This window comes from Polypterus senegalus, chromosome 9, assembly GCF_016835505.1.
Source record: "Polypterus senegalus isolate Bchr_013 chromosome 9, ASM1683550v1, whole genome shotgun sequence".
Lineage (NCBI taxonomy): Eukaryota > Metazoa > Chordata > Cladistia > Polypteriformes > Polypteridae > Polypterus > Polypterus senegalus.
Genome location: NC_053162.1, coordinates 7792569 through 7813577, shown reverse-complemented (window position 1 = coordinate 7813577; position 21009 = coordinate 7792569). Strand labels below are relative to the sequence as shown.

The 21009-nt window shown below is 42.2% G+C and overlaps 1 protein-coding gene across 8 annotated transcripts in view; it reads right to left on the bottom strand.

Moving 5' to 3' along the window:
• The window catches only part of dnm1a (dynamin 1a), a 471312-nt gene that overhangs the window by 375388 nt on the left and 74915 nt on the right, over positions 1–21009 (bottom strand). For all 8 annotated transcript variants that reach the window (XM_039762667.1, XM_039762670.1, XM_039762673.1 and 5 more), the window contains exon 2: positions 10706–10779. In XM_039762667.1, coding sequence (XP_039618601.1) covers positions 10706–10779 — 74 coding nt within the window. The remainder of the gene's footprint in view (positions 1–10705; positions 10780–21009) is intronic.

Sequence of the window (21009 nt, the reverse complement as noted above, 5' to 3'; positions counted from 1 at the left end):
ACTACAAACTACTTCTTCTACTACTTCTGCTCCTGTTAGGGGTCGCCACAGCGAATCATCTTTTTCCATATCTTCTGTATCTTGCTCTGTTACATTTGGTATCTGGCCCTTATATATATAGATTGCATGGTCCATCAATCATTTCATCAAGTATTATCCCGGGGGGGTTTAGGTTCCCCCTTGGTGATTTAGTAATGCAGTCCCTCGATTGGTTCACCAAGCAGGGGTGGTAGGGTCTCCCTTGTTGATTCCATCAGGCAGTCCCACAGTTGTTGCAACAAGTGCTTGTAATCCCCCTTTTTGATTTTGTCTCGTGGTTCCTCGATCATTTCATCAAGCAGTGGATGGTTGAATTAGTCGTACGGTCCCTCGTTTGTTTCATCGACTGCTTGTAATCTCTTTTGGCGAATTAGTCGTGTGATCTCGTGATCATTTCACCGAGCAGTGGTGGGGTGGGTCTCCGATGGTGATTCCATCACGCAGTCCCACGACCATTCCATTGAGTGCTTGTAATGCCCCTTGGTGATTAAATCGTATAGTCCATCAATCATTTTCATCGAGTAGTTTCTCCCTTGTTGATTTCATCACGTGGTCCCTCGATCGTTTCATGAAGCAGGGAGTGGAGGTCTTCCTTTGTTGATTTCCATTACATGGAAACACGATAGTTTCATCAAGCGGTGGTGTGGAGAAGGGGTTTGGTGAAAAGGCCCCTTGGCGTACACCCAGAACCCCTTGACGGTAGACCCTCTCCTGAGCTTGTGTTTACAGATGGAGAATAGCAATGGTGAATACAAAAAACGTAAAAAAAGATTGTTACTATGTTTCGACTGGTGGTGAGGTGATATTGATATTGTCTCCCTTTTGGAGTGCAGACACTCGGTTGTTTCATCAAATGTCATTTGTTGTGGCCTACACGCCCCTACCCCACTACACCAATGCATGAGTATAAGGCAAGGAAAACAGCTAAGAAAATGTAATAAGCAGAATCCCATTATCAGAAGGGCAACATAATGAGCACGAGCCAATCAGTGAGCGATTAGAGCCTGCGTCTTCAGAGCTCTCACTATTCACTCGTCCATGCTGCACTTCTGAGCTGGCATTTTTCAGAACTATGCGGCTCTAAAAAAAAACTCTCTGTTTTTGTAGGTTAAAAGACACTTGGGTAGTGTAGACGAAAGGTGAAAAGCAGAGACTAATCTAGAGGATGTAGCTCAATTTAAATGAAAGAATGAAGGGAGACAAAGGAGGACAAGCGGATAAGAAGCCTAGTGGAGTGTTCATTTCGTGAAGTTCTGTTATTTGCAATAGACTTAAAAATCCCTGAACAAGTTGGCAGCATCACCTGCTCCAGTTTGGTGCCTTTTATTCTCATGAAAAGTCATTGTGCGTGATCACGTGGGCCACTCAGACTTCGCCCTAGTTTCCTTCCTCTCTTGCAGTGAGCTGAAGACGGTTTAGCAATTACTAGATTTTCCCAGTTGAATTCAGAAAACTGCCTCATATGAAATTGAAGATACTGTTTAGTTAGAGCGTATTACATCCATCATTCCATCCATTATCCAACCCACTATATCCTAACTACAGGGTCACGGGGGTCTGCATATTACAGTGGATTGAAAAAGTTTTTGGACCCCTTCACCTCTCTGCACACTTTATTTTGCTGTAGATTTCAATATTAAATGGGTACAGCCTACACTCAATAACCCATAATGACAAAGTAAAAAAAACATTAAGGATCACCACAGCAGATCATCAGTTTCCGTATCTTCCTGTCCTCTGCATTTTGTTCTGTCATAGCCACCACCTGCATGTCCTCTCTCACCAGATCCTTAGGCCTTTCTCTTTTCATCTTGCCTGGCTGCTCTATCCTTAGTACCCTTCTCTCATTATACTCAGCATCTCTCCTCTGCCCATGTCCAAACCAACGCAATCTCGCCTCTCTGACTTTGTCTCCCAACCGTCCAACTTGAGTTGACCCTCTAATGTCCTCATTTCTAATCCTGTCCATCCTCGTCACACCCAATGCAAATCTTCACATCTTTAACTCTGCCATCTCCAGCTCTGTCTCCTGCTTTCTGGTCAGTGTCACAATCTCCAACCCATATAACATAGCTGGTCTCACTACCATCCTGTAGACCTTCCCTCTCATTCAATTACAAATTAAAAACTGTAACCTCTCCTTCCTAGAAGTACAGTCATATGAAAAAGTGTGGGAACCCCTCTTAATTCTTCGGATTTTTGTTTCTCATTGGCTGAGCTTTCGAAGTAGCAACTTCCTTTTAATATCTGACATGCCTTATGGAAACATTAGGATTTCAGCAGTGACATTAAGTTTATTGGATTAACAGACAATATGCAATATGCATCATAACAAAATTAGACAGGTGCATAAATGTGGGCACCTAACAGAGATATGACATCAATACTTAGTTGAGCCTCCTTTTCAAATCTAACAGCCTCCAGACGCTGTCCTCCTATAGCCTGTGATGAGTGTCTGGACTCTGGATGGAGGTATTTCTGACCATTCTTCATACAAAATCTCTCCAGTTCAGTTCAATTTGATGGACAGCCTGCTTCAAATCATCCCATAGATTTTCAGTGATATTCAAGTCAGGGGACTGTGACGGCCATTCCAGAACATTGTACTTCTCCCTCTGCATGAATGCCTTTGTAGATTTCAACTGTGTTTTGGGTCATCGTCTTGTTGGAATATCCAACCTCTGCGTAACTTCAACTTTGTGACTGATGCTTGAACATTATCCTGAAGAATTTGTTGATATTGGGTTGAATTCATCAGACCCTCGACTTTAACAAGGGCCCCAGTCCCTGAACTTGCCACACAGCCCCACAGCATGATGGAACCTCCACCAAATTTGACAGGAGGTAGCAGGTGTTTTTCTTGGAATGCGGTGTTCTTCTTCCGCCATGCAAAGCACTTTTTGTTCTGACCAAATAACTCCATTTTGTCTCATCAGTCCAAAGCACTTTGTTCCCAAAATGAATCTGGCTTGTCTAAATGAGCATTTGCATACAACAAGCGACTCTGTTTGTGGCGTGAGTGCAGAAAGGGCTTCTTTCTCATCACCCTGCCATACAGATGTTCTTTTGCAAATTGCTGAATTGTAGAACGATGTACAGATACACCATCTGCAGCGAGATGTTCTTGCAGGTCTTTGGAGGTGATCTGTGGGTTGTCTGTCACCATTCTCACAATCCTGCTCATATGCCACTCCTGTATTTTTCTTGGCCTGCCAGACCTGCTGGGTTTAACAGCAACTGTGCCTGTGGCCTTCCATTTCCTGATTCCATTCCTTACAGTTGAAACTGACAGTTTAAACCTCTCAGATGGCTTTTTGTAGCCTTCCCCTAAACCATGAGACTCAACAATCTCTGTTTTCAGATCTTTGGAGAGTTGCTTTGAGGATCCCATGCTGTTTGTCACTCTTCAGAGGAGAGCCAAAGGGAAGGAAGCACAACTTGTAATTGACCATCTTAAATACCTTTGACCACTCATGACTGGACACTCCTGTCTATGAAGTTCAAGGCTTAATGAGCTCATCCAACCAAGTAATCAGCATTGAGCAGTGACAGGCATTCAAATCAGCACGATGACAAGGGGACCCACATTTGTGCACAGCCAGTTTTTCACATTTGATTTAATTTCATACAACTAAATACGGCTTCACTAAAAATCTTTGTTCGGAAAACACCGCAATGCTCAGATGATCCTAGAAAATGAAAGACACACCACTGGTATCTTTACTGTTGAAAGGAGAGTCAATTATTATGCAAGCTGAGAGGAGTTCCTAAACTTTTTCATATGATTGAGAACTATACAGTATATGTTGGAACCTCCATCAACTCAACTAATTCCTTCATAATTTTAAACTCTTCAGTCATGTCACATCTTAATTTCTGCCTGCTTAAACTGAAAATGTTTAACACCTTTTCCTCTTTCCTCATAACTCAAACAACTCGGTCATTAAGCAGGCAGAGTGAGTGGCCAGAGAGTGTTATGTTGTGTCATGTCATGTTACATACATAATACATCTAAATGTAGAGATTTGCAACATTTCTTCTCAATAGAACACTAAGACTCGCTCCAAATAACATGAAGGATGTCTAGAATGGACTGGGCATCATTACTGGGCTCCAGCAATCCATGGCTCAGGTTCTAGGAAGAGATGTGGATAAAGCTAATGCCCTGAACCAATTTTAAATAGATTTTCCCTCCCACTGCAACCTTCTTCCAAAGACCAGTCTCCCCACACCATGCCTACTACATCACTAACTCCTACCATGTCAATTGGAATAGCCAGTGAAGAGTCCACCTCTGACCATCAATGTGTGCTGTCCATAAGGAGACAACTGAGGAAGCTACAAACAGTGAACGCGGCAGGACAAGATGGAGTCAGTCCACGAGTTCTTAAGGCCTGTGCTAACAACCTTTATGGTGTCCTCTGTCACCTGTTCAGTCTGTCACCAAGGCTTCAGAAAGTGCTGCTGCTGTGGAAAACATCCTGCATTATTCCTGTTCCAAAGTAAGCAGACAACCTCTTCACCAAATGACTACAGAGCCAGTGGCACTTACATCACACATCATGAAGAACTTTGAGAGCACTGGTCGTGGACTATATGAGTCCTCTTGTGGTACACCACCTGGACCTACTGCAGTCTGCCTATCGGACAAGGATTGGAGTGAAGGATACAATTATCTGTCTGCTCCATAAAGCTTTTTCTCACCTGGATAAAGTAGGCAGCACTGTGAGGATTCTGTTTTTTGATTTCTCCTGTGCCTTCAATTCCATCCAGCCATCCCTGTAAAGGGGTCCTCTCAGAGACATCTTATAGTGCCTATCATATCTATCTATCTATCTATTATATAGTGTCCTATCTATCTGTTATATAGTGCCTTATCTATCTATCTATCTATCTATCTATCTATCTATCTATCTATCTATCTATCTATCTATCTATCTATCTATCTATCGTGCCTTTCATATCTATCTATCTATATATTATATAGTGCCCTATGTATCTGTTATATAGTGCCTTATCTATCTATCTATTACATAGCGCCTTTCATATCTATCTATCTATCAACTCTGCAATGGCCACTGTGGTGCGGTGGGCTGGTAACGTCACTTCAAGAGAGGACCACCTGAATTAAAAAGCTAATTAAAAGGGCAGACTCAGTTATAGGATGCCCTCTGAACGCCCTGGAGTTCGTGGCAAAGGAGAGAATTTAAAACAAAACTGAGTGCCATTATGAACAATGCTGCACACCTTCTCTCTGACACACTAACTCTGAGAACTTTCAGTCAGTGAATTATTCAGCAGAAGTGCGTCAAGAAACGCAACAGGGGGATCCTTTATACCAACAGCAATACGTGCCTCACTGCGACTGGGACTGCCAAGTTAGAAATTATCTTTTACATCTTTTTACTATTTTTTTAGTCATTCTGTTATGTGTTCAGACCATAAAGTGTGTGTACATTTATTTATGTATTTATTCATTTAAAGAGCTTCTGTTAAAAGCCAAATTTACCCAGGGGACAAGTAAAGTTCTATCTAAGATCCTTACATCTCGTGTGATTTCCCTCCTATACAAGCCCCTATCAAGACCCCCCATAGGCTCCTGGGTGACATAATGAACGGAGTATCACAACAGAGAGTCAATCATACTTTCAACAATGCAGCAAACAAATACCCGGTCATTTCATGCAATGTGGTAATCCACACCGAGTTGGGGTTAGACCTCCTTGATGATTTCTGTGCTTGGTGTCACACACATGTGAGTACGAGGCAGCTAAAGAGCCTCAGTAATTGCAATAAAACATCCAACCAGGGGGTGGCAGAGTGCACTGACTGTCGTTCTCAGCTTCCTACAGACCATTCTCGGGAAATCCTGCAAGGTACTGGTGACTCAGAAGACATCACTTCTGATTCCAGCCTCTTTGCTGACATCACTTCCTTTATGGGCCTCTAAAGCCTCCATCTTTGTCTCTGATAATCAGTTCTGTTTTAGACTGTGTTCTATGCACATCGTGCTACTAAAATTCAACTTTTGCAGCCGGGAAAACAATATATGGGTGGCTGCCCCAAATTTTTATGATGTCTTTGTCTAATTATTATCACAATGGTCACTCAAATGTTTCATCAAGTCCTTGGTGGTGCCTGATGAAAAGACAGCTCCTGGGCACACACCCAGAACGCCCTGATGATAGATCCACCTGGCACCCATACACTGCCAACATGGTACTTAAGTGTGGAAATGCCATTCTGGGTGTTCTGGGGGCCACTGACTGTTTGTGGGGTCCTATATGGTTGCTAAGCTTGTCTCTGCCCTGCACATGATGCTGCCAGAGATTAATAAAAAAAAAACCATGAATGAATGATAATTTGTTATTTTTTCTTCACTTAGAAACTATGAGAATCACTGAATCCAAATTCTGGTGCCACACCTGGCCTTGAAGAGAGTTTGGACCCACCCTGTGTACACATCTGTGACTACTCAGAAAACAAGCTGGCTTAGGGTGAATGGGACAATGAAGTATTTAACAGCAGCTTGAGTGAGCAAAATCAAGAGCTAATTCAGTGACGCAGACGACAATCGACAAAACGCCTCAGTGTGCGGGTGGCACAGCACTTCAGCTTTACAGTCAATCATCTCTTTGTCCTAATAGAGGTGCCACCACCACGATGGGCACACTGTCAACAAAGGAGGCCTGAGGGCTAAAGATGTTCATACGTCTTCGTTTATCCACTGTTACAGCAGCTATTTGTTTATTCCCGGTCTTTAAAAGATGGTAGGATATCTCTGTATTTAAAAAATGACATCTGCAGTCAGGCCAAAGAAACATCACATCACATTCTCAACCATCTAGCAGTCTTATTATTGCAGGGTGCACTCATATATGGACAGTTTAAAAGCACCAATTAAACTAAACCAACACCATCTTTGGAGTTGTGAGAAGAAAACCTACGCGTGCACAAGAAGAACATGTCAAACTCACACACTTGTTTCTTCTACAGAAAAGACCTAATCAGTCAGGCTTCAAGAGGGGCCATTCCACCCAGATGGCTTTACTTACCATTGTTGACACCAGCATGCCATCTCCTCTGCCTTTGACGCGGTTAACCTCCTTGCCCCTCTCTCTGACCTTGGCATCACTGGGACTGTCTTCAGTTGCTTTGAGTCCTACTTCTTGGCAAGGTCCTGCCATGTGTTCTGACGAGGAGAGATGTCAAGGGTGCACTAAGAAGGCCCCAAGGATCAGTGCTGGGTCCTCTGCTGTTCTCTAAGTACAGTTAGGTCCATAAATATTTGGACAGAGACAACCTTTTTTCTCATTTTGGTTCTGTACATTACCACAATGAATTTTAAATGAAACAACTCAGATGCAGTTGAAGTGCAGACTTTCAGCTTTAATTCAGTTGGTTGAACAAAATGATTGCATAAAATGTGAGGCAACTAAAGTATTTTTTGAACACAATCCCTTCATTTCAGGGGCTCAAAAGTAATCGGACAATTGACTCAAAGGCTATTTTATGGTCAGATGTGTTCAAGTCCATCTCTATGTCTTATCAATTAAACAGATAAAAGGCCTGGAGTTGATTTGAGGTGTGGTGCTTGCATGTGGAAGATGAACAGACAACATGCGGTCAAAGGAGCTCTCCATGCAGGTGAAAAAAGCCATCCTTAAGCTGCGATAACAGAAAAAACCCATCTGAGAAATTGCTACAATATTACGAGTGGCCAAATCTACAGTTTGGTACGTCCTGAGAAAGAAAGCAAGCACTGGTGAACTCAGCAAGGCAAAAAGACCTGGACGTCCACGGAAGACAACAGTGGTGGATGATCGCAGAATCATTTCCATGGTGAAGAGAAACCCCTTCACAACAGCCCACCAAGTGAACAACACTCTCCAGGGGTGTCGGCGTATCGATATCTTAGTCTACCATAAAGAGAAGACTGCATGACAGTAAATACAGAGGGTGCACTGCAAGGTGCCAGCCACTCATAAGCCTCAAGAATAGAAAGGCTAGATTGGACTTTGCTAAAGAACATCTAAAAAAGCCAGCAGAGTTCTGGAAAACATTCTTTGGACAGATGAAACCAAGATCAACCTCTACCAGAATGATGAAGCAAGAAAAAGTATGAAGAATACGTGGAACAGCTCATTATCTAAAGCATAGCACATCATCTGTAAAACACGGTGGAGTCAGGCAGTAGGATGGCTTGGGCGTGCATGGCTGCCAGTGGCACTGGGACAGTAGTGTTTATTGATGATGTGACACAGGACAGAAGCAGCCGAATGAATTCTGAGGTGTTCAGAGACATACTGTCTGCTCAGATCCAGCTAAATGACGTAAAAATTGATTGGGCGTTTCATGATACAGATGGACAATGACCCAAAACAGACAGCCAAAGCAACCCAGGAGTTTATTAAAGCAAAGAAGTGGAAAATTCTTGAATGGCCAAGTCAGTCACCTGATCTTAACCCAACTGAGCAGGCATTTCACTTGTTGAAGACTAAACTTCGGACAGAAAGGCCCACAAACAAACAGCAACTGAAAGTAAAGGCCTGGCAGAGCATTAAAAAGGAGGAAACCCAGCATCTGGTGATGTCCAGGAGTTCAAGACTTCAGGCTGGCATTAGAAATGAACATTTTATTTCCAGTTATTTAATTTGTCCAATTACTTTTGAGCCCCTGAAATGAAAGGATTGTGTTCAAAAAATGCTTTAGTTGCCTCACATTTTTATGCAATCGTTTTGTTCAACCCACTGAATTAAAGCTGAAAGTCTGCACTTCAACTGCATCGGAGTTGTTTCATTTAAAATTCATTGTGGTGATGTACAGAACCAAAATGAGAAAAAAATTGTCTCTGTCCAAATATTAACTGTATATACAAATCCTCACTAGGCCCTATCACTCAGTGCCATGGCTTTTGTTATCAGTTCTATGCTGAAGATACTGAAGTGTGCCTGGTGTTCCCACCAGAGGACCAGATGGTATCTTTTAAAATCTTTTAGAACCGATGTTGCAACCTGGATGAAAGAGCACCAAAGGTCACCATCTCCAGCTTAGCATGGAAAAGACAAACCTCCTTGCTATCCCAGTCTGTCCAGCTATTCAGCACTCCATCTTGATTCAGCTTGGCTTGTTATCTCCAATGCCCACCAAGTCAGAATGCATCCTTGAGGTGGCAACTGATGATCTACTGTCCTTCATGGACCATGTTACTACAGTCTCTTGATCTTGCTGATTCATTCTTTATTTAACATCCAAACGAGAGTAGGCCGCTCATCTCCTGGTTCAGGCTTTGGTCTTGTCATGCCTGGACTACTGCAACTCTCTGCTGACAGGAGTACCATCATGTGTCACCATTATGTGTCATGCATCCATACATCACTCCTCTTTTCAGATCACTACATTTGCTCCAGTAGCAGCATATATTAAATTCAAATCCTTGATTCTGGCCTACAAAGTAGTCGGTGGTGTGCACCTGTAAATATGGAGACACTTGTGAGGTCCTCTGTCTCTTTTCAACCTCCCGGGTCTGCTAATGAATGGCGTCTGTTGAAGCTACCTTTGCGTAGTGCCATATCTCAGTTCAGTCTCTTTTTATGTGTGGCTCCTGGCTGGCGGAACAAGCTGCCCACATCCATTCAAACGTCTGACTCCTCAGTGTCTGGACATAAAGCAACTGAGGACTGTCCCAAAGATGCCAAAGTCAGAGAGAGGGCCAAGTGGGTTGACCATGTCGAAGGTAGAGGAGAGATCTAGCAGGATGAGGACAGATGGGATGTTGGTGTCGTCAAGGCGCAATGGCCCCTCTTAAAATATGACTGACTAGAATCAAGTGGTCTGTTCTGTAGAAGAAAGGAGTGTGTGGGGTAGACATGTTCTTCTTATATATGTGTAGATTTTCTTCACACAACCTCAAAGATGTATAGATTACATTAGTATAAACGGTAAGCATGGCCAATGTAACTGAAGGCAGGCAAGGACTGGCAACCCTGCCAGAATGAATTTCCTTCCCATACCTGGCTGGGTTGCCCAGGTGGAAGTAGACATAAGAAGAGGCAAGGGGGGTTCCCTGCCTACTCAAAGATCTGGGCATAGGATGCTATCCAAAGACTGAGTACACTGGCATCCCAGCAGAATTAGATGGAGGAATAACATGCGGCCGGGAGGGCAGGATGAAGGAAGGACAGAGGGCTGAATTGGTCAAGCAACATGCTCCCCCAGTCTGCGTCCCGGCCATTTATAGGAAGGGAGTTGTCCCTGCCTGCCATCTGTTATACTGTCTTGGTGGAATTGCTCCACTTCAAGTAAAGATAATTTAAAAAAAAAACAAGGATTATAACAATACCCTATGGAGGTACTGTTTGTATTATCTGGTAACTAAAAATTACATAAGCATGTCCTTGTGATGAACTGCCACCCTCTCTTAGGCTATTTACTGGCTTGAGTTCAGGACTGCCATAATAGGCTCCACCGCCTGTGACCATGAGTTGGGTTAAGAGACTCAATGAACGAGATGCAATGAATATGAATTGCTGCTGAAAAATTAAACATCCCATGGTGATCAGGCACATAAAAGATACATGAAGGTTTCATCTTGTAACACCATAAAGTTTGGAAAAAGTTCAAAGAGACCCACACTTTTTAAAGGCCACTGTGTAGAGCGACTTACCTGTCAGACAGTTAATGAGCTGGAGCACAAGGGGACGCCTGGTCACAATGCCAGATCCACGGGGCAGGAAGTCCCTGCAAAACAATCAGAGAAGGGAAGCCATTCGTCAGGAAACTCTAACAATCAGATGTTATCAGGAATCCTAAAAATAACTGCCTGACCTAAATAGAAATGCAGAGCCACGTACATCTGGAGAAGAAGAGGGCACCTCTGCCTATGGGGAGCTTTAGAAATGTGCCAGGATTCTTAGAGAGTCGGAATAGACAGCGTAATATGGACGATGGGATAGATAGATAGATAGATAGATAGATAGATAGATAGATAGATAGATAGATAGATAGATAGATAGATAGATAGATAGATAGATAGATAGATAGAGTGAAAGGCACTATATAACAGATAGATAGATAGATAGATAGATAGATAGATAGATAGATAGATAGATAGATAGCTTTATTAATCCCAAGGGGAAATTCACATACACTGTGTGCACAATTATTAGGCAAGTTGTATTTTTGAGGATTAATTTTAATAAGGAACAAACACAGTGCTATCAGTCAATCCAAAATGTTAATAAACCTGAAACCTGAATGTTTCACAATGGAAATGTGAGTGTGAACATCATCAGGGGAATACATATGTGCGCACAATTATTAGGCAACTATTAGTGTGCAGATTTATTATGCAACTAAAGGAAAAATGAAAATTTTCCCATCTCACTTGTTTATTTTCATCTGTTATAGTGAGAATAATAAACAAACACCTCAAAATTTACAAATAAACATCTCTGACATTTCAAAAAAAATAAATCAATCAATCAATGACCAATATAGCCACCCTTCTTTCCAATAACAGTCATAAGCCTTTCCATTCATGGAGTCTGTCAGTTTCTTGATCTGTTGACGATCAGCTTTTGTGGAGCAGTGACTACAGCCTCCCAGACACTCTTCAGAGAGGTGGATTGTTTTTCTCCCCCGTAAATCTAGCGTTTAAGAAGTGCCCACAAGTTCTCGATAGGGTTTAGGTCAGATGAGGAAGGGGGCCATGTCATTATTCCTTCATCTTTAAGGCCTTTACTGGCTGGCCACGCAGTGGAGAACTTCGATGCAAGTGATGGAGCATTGGCCTGCATAAAAATCATGGTCACTGTTTGAAGAAAGTGTCTTCGAAAAACTGGCAGTAGGTTTGGGAGTTGATTTTGAGTTCATCTTCAATGCAAAAGGTCCAACTAGCTCATCTTTAAAAATACCAGCTCATACCAGTACCCCACCTCCACGTTGGAGTGGAGCTCTGTGCCCATTACTGATCCACAGGTCCATCCATCTGGTCCATCAAGAGTCACTCTCATCTCATCGGTCCATAAAACCTTTGAAAAAAATCTGTCTTCAGATATTTCTTGGCCCAGTTTTGACGTTTCAACTTATGTTTCTTGTTCAGTGGTGGTTGGGTTTCAGCCCTCCTTACCTTGGCCATGTCTTTGAGCACTGAACACCTTGTACTTCTGGGCACTCCAGGTAGGTTGCAGCTCTGGAATATGAAAGTACTGGAGGATAATGGGTTCCTGGTAGCTTCACGTTTGATTCTTCTCAAATCTTTGGCAGCTAATTTGCGTCTTTTGTTCTCAACACGTTTCTTGCGACCCTGTTGACTATTTGCAACAAAATGTTTGATGGTTCTGTGATCACACACCAATATCTTAGCAATTCCAAAAGTGCTGCATCCCTCTGAAAGACTTTTTACAATTTTTGACTTTTCAGAGTCAGTTAAATCTCTTTTTTGGCCCATTTTGCCTGAGGAAAACTAGCTGCCTAATAATTCTGCACACCTTGATATAGGGTGTTGATCTCCTTAGGCCACACCCTCCCTCATTACACAAATACACATCACCTGACGTGCTTAAATCCAATAAGCATTCAAGTTAATACAGCTTGGAGTTGGAATATACGCATTAAAAATGATGATATGGTCAAAATACTCACTTGCCTAATAATTGTGCACACGGTGTTTAAATATACCTATCTGTAAGTGAACATCAGTATCTAGCCTACGGTGCCTTCAGAATGTACTCAGACCCTTCACTTTTAACCTACCTCATTCTAAAATCATTTCATTTTTTTTTTTGTTCATCAAGGAACACTCGATACCCCAGTTTGTCAAGGGGAAAACAGAATTTTAGAAATGTTTCCAAAGTTCTTAAAAAATGAAAGTTAATATCTCATATTTACACAAAGTCTTCAGACCCTTTACTTAGATCAGCGCTTCCCAATTGGGGGCGCTCGCACCCAGCTGTTGCTGGGGGTGCCAGAATCCATCGAGGAAGGAAAATGAAAAACATTATTTGTACAAAATCTTAATTTATCTATCCATTCCTAAATAATTCAATGTGCAGGCTATTTCGTATCAGTGCAATATGCTGCTTGTTAAAACAGATGACTTCCACTCTTACGCGCACTTAGTGCTGCGTGGGTATTATGAACTATCGTATCTGTTCAAGTTCTATTTAAATTTTAAATATAAGTTACTTTTATTTAGTTGACAGAAATATCTTTAGTAGGAATGTAAGTTGAATTTAGTCATCATTGCATAAATTTTTCTTCACCATAGAAATTTAAAGACTAAATTCAACTTCCATTCCTAGCAAAGATATTTCTGTCGACTAAATAGAACCTACTTATATCCAAATAGAACTTGAAAAGATATATTTTTTCGAATCTGACCGTGCATTTCAGATCAACTTGACGCACACTACATCAAGCCCCCGTGCTATTGTGCTCTCGCCTGCCTGCCTCAATAAGTCACCATCGCTTCGCTCTTACTTTTTTACCGTTCATTTAATCATGGCTAGTTGTGAAAAAATTAGAAAATGGAAGCAGGATTACTCTGAGTATGGCTTTACCAAAACAATTATTGATGGAGAATAAAGTGTCCATTATTCATAAAGCTTTGATTGTGTCGGCATTGTGCTTTCATCTAGTGACCAAAAGCTCAAACAGTGAAGAAGTAGAAGTTGACTTCCACGAAACGGAATTATGGTAGCGTTAAATGAACTAAATACTGATTCGAATAATATGTTTTATTTATTCAGATGACGAAATTTCACACCACACTAAATTTGGGAATCCACGTATTATTGTATTTAAACAGTTTCATTGGTTTTTGCTCACAACAGGCTTGTCATAAAGTGTTTTGCACAGATAAATGAAATTTCAGGGACCGCGATGCATACCTCCTGAAAATGCTCCATGTACTACTTTGGTACGTGTACCACAGTTTGGGAACCGCTGTACTAGTCGATGTTTGATCAGCACTACCTCCTTGATTTGGTGCCACACATGCAATGGACTTTTAAGCTTGTAATCGTACTCTACCTCACACTTTACGGCACTGGCTGATCTGATCATGTAGGCATGAATAATTTAAACCGTATGCACGTACGTGAGATTCCACTACCCGATCGGTGCTGGATTTGTGCCCTACAAACTTCACTTAATGTTATACTTTACGGCACGGCCCAATCTGAACTGCATATGTGGATACACAACTTAGTGAATTTTCATTTGAGGGGTACATTAGCTGACCACAAAGAGATTAAACACTTTGTCGCTTTTGTCAAACTTGGGCCACAAACTTGCATAGGAGACTAGAAAAGGGATCAGGTTTTCAAGGTACAAAATTTTTATTACTGAACTGGCAGGTACAAATACAAGACCTTATTCAGAAGGGGTATGTCAAAAGCAGAAAAGCACCTAGGGTGCAGCTGTTAAACGTGGCGGTCCACCTCCCCTGTCCAGGTCAAAAGAACACAAAGTCCTCCTCAAATAGAGGGTTCAATGCCTCGGAAACAGCGACTGGAGCAGACAGAGTCTGAGGGAGGGAGGACAGGAGATTGAGCCATTGGGTCGGCTGGTCCTTCAAATGTTCTTAACCTTGTGCAAGAAACATGTTGCGCTGTAAGCCTGCAGCTGATAGTGCAAAGAGAACGGTTAAGAGTGTGTTTGTTTCACAATTAAGAGGGAGTTTCTGAAGGGCAGCTACAGTATGTTTCTTTGCCATAGGATCATCTTTCATTGCCACAGGTTCACAGTTAAGAGCGTAAGAGAGTGCAGCTGGCGACACTATGTGGGAGGAAAAATGGAGCAGGGAACTTACTGAAATGCACATCAGCAAAAATTGCCACCGTTGTGTGCAATTAACCAGCGGTGACACCGGTCACACCCCCTCCCTCAGCTTTGTTCATACTTTTGTGAACTAAGTGACATTCCAAACCGGGCTTGGACCCGAGAGAGGACAGCAGCATTGACATGTGCAAAGCCGGGACGATGAAGGACAATAAAATTGTGCTGTAAGCTAATGAACCACCTTGTGAGTCCGGAGTTTTTATCTTTCTGTCTGTGTGACTTTTATATCAGTAACACATAAAGGCGGACTTTGTCTTCATTCTATGCTTTCACTTTTTTGGTACAGCTTAGGTATTGGCTAAATAAACAGGCTTGATGGACTGAGTGGACTCCTCTCATTTGTCAAATTTCTTATGTTCTAAAAGAGTTGAGCTTTTATGTGTCACAATGACACCCAATTGTTTGGTAGGGGGCTGGTGATGAGTCCCTATGTTGAGGATCCTACACGGAATATTGAGGAGTGATTGTCAATTGGCGAAACTCGAGGGTTTGTCTGGATTGGACCACTATCTCTTATATATATTTCTCTTCTGGTTCGTCCTGCTTCCACTTCAAACCAGGTCACGTCACAGCATGTCATGTCACCGCCCTATATCTAGCCTGACCGCGTGACCTTTCATTTTGGCGGTAACGTGACGCCAATGGGGTTGTGAAAAAGGAGCTGGGAACGCGGTAGTCCGAAAGAGGAATAGGACTCGAGAAAAGCGGCATGGGGGTGTATGGGAGGCCGCAGGCAGCGTGGGGAAGGGTTTGGAAGAGGAGGAATAGGAATCGATAAATACCGTGTGGGCTGCATGTGGGGAGAACCGGGTTTGAAGAGGAAGCAGGACGAACCAGAAGAGAAATATATATGAGATCATTGAGTGCAAACTGATCGCTATCCAAAATTCTGAAACAATCTTCATTCCCAGAATCTCTCTCCTTTCTTCCGACACCAATCTCCCTTTTAAATTTAAACGGACACAATTCCCACTGAGACTCGCCTTCTCCTTGACTATCAACAAGTCCCAAGGACAAATGTTTGCAAAGATTTGAGTTAATCTACAACAACCAGTCTTCAGCCATGGTCAGTTGTACGTGGCTTTTTCTACGGTTACATCTTTCGACTCATTATCTGTCGTCTCCAGCAAAGCACCTATTAACAACTGCATCTTTCAAGAAGTATTTCTTTCTTCTTGATATCTGAATTCCTTTCTCACCGTTTTCCGTTCCTATTCTTACACCGCCGTATGCTACGGCGGGCGGCGGCTAGTGTGTATGTATTGTAGAAGTCCATGAGAGAGAACAGGCATCATGACCGGGGAGAAGGATATATTTTCTTACCCGGATTGGGAAGCCAGAACGGAAAGACAGACAGGTTGGCCGACTGGACAAAAAAAAAACAACTTTTGCTCAGCCAGAGTAATACAATGGATGGACTATCAGAAGTCGGAGGGTGGGAGCAGTTCCATCCCCCATACGAAAGGTGGCAGTGATCCTTTGGTAGCATTCCAGTTTAGGGACCCACAGGGATGCTTGGGAGTTGGAGTCAGGAAGTGCAACCCTATAGAGTGTACTGTTTTTGGGCCTCCTTGTTTTTCACGTGACCTGGAAGTGCTTCCCAGAAGACACACTGTGGCACCGGAAGCAATCCCGGGTCCAGCTTGAAAAGGAGCCTGCTGCCTCACATTGAGGAGTCAGAGTTGGAAGACAGTGGGAGACACTCAAAGGACGATCAGAAGGAGATAAGCGAGAGACACTTGTTCAGACAGCAATTGTGGTTGGTCTTTACTGTACATTGGGTGTCTTGCTTATACTAAAACACTTTATTTTGAACCCGGGACCGTGTGGAGAACCATTGTGTCTGCAGTTTGGGGCTCAGTGGCGGCGCCTTGTGGTCAAATTATGTGTTAGTCTTCAAGGGCGGGAGTAGATGAACCTGATAAACGTACCTGGTTAGTCTCACAAACATCATGCTTATATCTGTGTTTTTATTGAGTTCTGTAGGGTTCTCTCATCTCTAATCGGCATTATTAAATTCAATCAAAATTTATTTCACATTTCTCAAATTTCAATGTCTGATATTACATTTGTGTTCAACTAGAAGCTGGCGTTCATAATTACTAAAACATATACAGGAAGAAAAACTTTGAAAAAAAAAAATGGTCCAGTGTTAATTATATAGCACCCTTCACAAAGAAAACAGCAATGCAAAATAAATAAAATGCAACCAGACCAGTGTTGAACAGAAACACACACACACACAAAAATGAAAATTCAAATCATATTAGCTATGGAATAGTAAAGAATCTTTGATCATTTAAACGACTGTTTCACCGTAGCTTGGCCTCTCTACACACTGCATATCCAAAAAGTTGTAATTAAAAAAATGTGGCTAGTAGATTTTGTTGGAATTCCTGTGTCAGCAGCCCTGGAGAATTTCCTGCCATGGAAAACAGCAGGAAGCCTGACAAAGAGTACGGTAACAGGCATCCACTTCCCTAGCCTTAAGGAACTCATACCAGTCCCCCATCCCCCCACCTGGCCCAACCAGCACCCCCACCCTCCATTCCGTTTGCTCTCCCTCATTAAACCAGCACTTCAATTCTCCAATGCTCAGCAGGCCACATGTGCCCATCTGGCCTAGTGGTAGCGCCACGCTGCCATACTGTACTGGCAGCTCAAGAAGGGCATTTCAAGTTTACTGTCATCCGTACAATGACATGCACACTTGGATAACAATAATTCTTTAAATTTACAAAGCGTTTTTCTCACTATTCAGAGCCTTTTTGGTTGTGAATGGGGAGCCATTTCAACCCCCACTAATGTGCAGCACCCACCCGGATGATGTGACAGCAGCCAGTTTTGTGCCAGTACGCTCATCACACATGATAGATAGATAGATAGATAGATAGATAGATAGATAGATAGATAGATAGATAGATAGATAGATAGATAGATAGATAGATAATGTGAAAGGCACGATAGATAGATAGATAGATAGATAGATAGATAGATAGTGTGAAAGGCATAATAGATAGATAGATAGATAGATAGATAGATAGATAGATAGATAGATAGATAGATAGATAGATAGATAGATAGATACGCTAATCACACATGATAGATAGATAGATAGATAGATAGATAGATAGATAGATAGATAGATATGAAAGGCACTATATAATAGATAGATAGATAGATAGATAGATAGATAGATAGATAGATAGATAGATAGATAGATAGACACGCTCATCACACATGATAGATAGATAGATAGATAGATAGATAGATAGATAGATAGATAGATAGATAGATAGATATGAAAGGCACTATATAATAGATAGATAGATAGACACGCTCATCACACATGATAGATAGATAGATAGATAGATAGATAGATAGATAGACAGATAGATAGATAGATAGATAGATAGATAGATAGATAGATAGATAGATAGATAGATAGATAGATAGATAGATACTTTATTAATTCACATACTCTAGCAGCATACTGATAAAGAACAATATTAAATTAAAGAGTGATAACAACGCAGGTATAACAGACAATAACTTTGTATAATGTTAACGTTTACCCCCCCGGTGGAATTGAAGAGTCACATAGTGTGGGGTTTCCTCAGTCTGTCGCTGAAGCTGCTCCTCTGTCTGGAGATGATCCTGTTCAGTGGATGCAGTGGATTCTCCATGATTGACAAGAGCCTGCTCAGCGCCCGTCGTTAAGTGGTGAAATGGTGTGAGAGGGAGAGACAGCCAATCAGAGAGATGGGATGACTAGGAGGCCAGGATGAGCAGGCCGTGGTGGGCAATTTAGGCAGGATCTCAGGATACACCCTACTCTTTATGAAGGATGTTCAGGGATCTTCTATGACCACAGATGAGTCAGGACTTCAGTTTTACATCTGATCTGCAGGACGGCACCATTTTTACAGCCCGGTGTCCCAGTCACTGCACTGGGGCAATGGGTCGACATTCACACTACAGGGTAAGTGCCTCTGATTGGCCCAGGCAGCAATTCAAGCTTTTCCTGCTCAGTCTCCCATCCAGGTACAGGCAGTCCCCAGGATACATATGAGATAGGGACTGCAGGTTTGTTCTTACGTTGAATTTGTATGTAAATCGGAACAGGTACATTATTTTAATAAATGCTATTATTCTACTCAAACTACTAAAAATAAAAAATCTAAATATATATATATTTTATATATATATAAAAATCTACTCAAAGCACCGTGATGTTCCAACAATGATGGATGGATTAAAAGCCAGATGTCTGTATGAACATCAACATCAAGTGGCTCCGTGAGAACCCTAACTACAAAGAGGACTGTTTCATTTATGTTAGGTAGAATGCCCAGAGGGGACTGGGTGGTCTCGTGGCCTGGTACCCCTGCAGATTTTTTTTTTGAGTTTTTTTTGTTTTTTCTGTCCACCCTGGACATTGGACCTTACTCCTTTTCTATGTTGACTAATGTTGTCTTATTTTAATTTCTTATTTTGTCTTTTATTTTTCTTTTCTTTATTAGGTAAAGCACTTTGAGCTACTTTTTGTATGAAAATGTGCTATATAAATAAATGTTGTGTTTGTTGTTGACTGACTGTAACCAAGTGTTCTGCCAATAAATGATGGAGTTTCACCTCTCTCTGAACTTTTTATTATTTGCCTCGTCTACGTCCTGCACAATCACGCTTCTTTCAAATAGAACCCTCCAGTGTAGTTAGTATGTTTTACAAGTAGTCCTAGTGCTAGGCTTCATTTCAGTTTTGACTTCCTCCCGTCTCTGAACTTCTCTTTCGATTCACCCTTGGGTCTTCTTTGCTAGTTATTATGATCTTTTCAGTTCTGACCTTTGTCTGTCCCTCATTACAAACTTGCCTGATGTAACATCTCTTGGCATCCTTGTATCTCACAATAGCTTATGGAGACGCTGTCTCAAAATTTACCAAGGGATCCTAAGAGGCCCCGGGATGTCTGACATCGTTACAGAGTTCAATCGCTTTGCAGAGGAGGTGATTGATATTAGGGAAAAAATGTTGGGTCTTGCTGCCATCGCTGGTTCATAATGCCCTAAGTGAAATTTCTGCTCTCAATGAGGCCATCAAAAAGGTTAATATGGCTGAACCATGCCTCCCTTATCCTGAGCATTATGCCCCTGAAACAACAACTCCACAAATTAAAGTGAGATGCTAGGAGACCAGCACCAACTGTCATTACCATTTCTCCCATAGGTTTCTGTTTCAGCTGGGTTTTTCAGGAATGTAACCCACCACAGATATCAAGAATTGTATTATTTTTCATGCGCTTATTATATTTGTAACCATTGTTCTGTTTATTGGCTATTTAGTATCAGTGCAGTACATGTTCTCCTCTGTTTCTTGTGTTTTGTGGGGGCAAACTCAAGAGGCAATGTCACGACTGAAGGTCTGCCCTCAGCCTTTCTATCGTGAGGCCGGGGAGTGGATCCTTCGGCGGTTCATTGACTGACATTTGAGGGGAGAGGACAGGCAGGCAAAAATCATAATAATTAGCAAACAGTGGTGGAAGGAACACTTTGAGGAACTCCTCAAACCTGATGGACATGCCCTACCTCCTGTCCAGTTGGGGAACCCCTCTTTTGCCGAAGTCTGGATTCCACAGAGATAAGGCTGGTGGGGTGGATATAATTCGACGGGAGATGTAAAAAGCACTGGACGTTGTTAAGATAACGAGGTCAACATGTCAATTCAGTGTCACATGGAAGAAGCATAATGGAATGGCAGACTGGTGGGGTGGTCCCCCCATATTTAAGAAGAATGACCAGAAGGTGTGGTCCAAAAACAGAGGAATCACACTCCTCAGTCTCCCAAGATTAAGGCCTATGCAAGGGTGCTGGAAGGAAGACTCTGTCTGTCTGACGGTTAAGCTAAACATAGAGCAGGAACAATGTGGATGCCACCCTGGCCATAGAACCTAAGACGTGTTTCCAATGCTGCCTCCTGGTAGAAGGGTATGTCAACTAGACTGAGCAGTTCCTCAAAGTGTTCCTTCCACCACTTGACAATTTCCTGAGAAGAAGGTAGCACCGCTCCATCCCTGCTTAACACAGTCTGGGCAAGGTCATGCCTTTCTCTCCTGGGGTGTCAACCAGT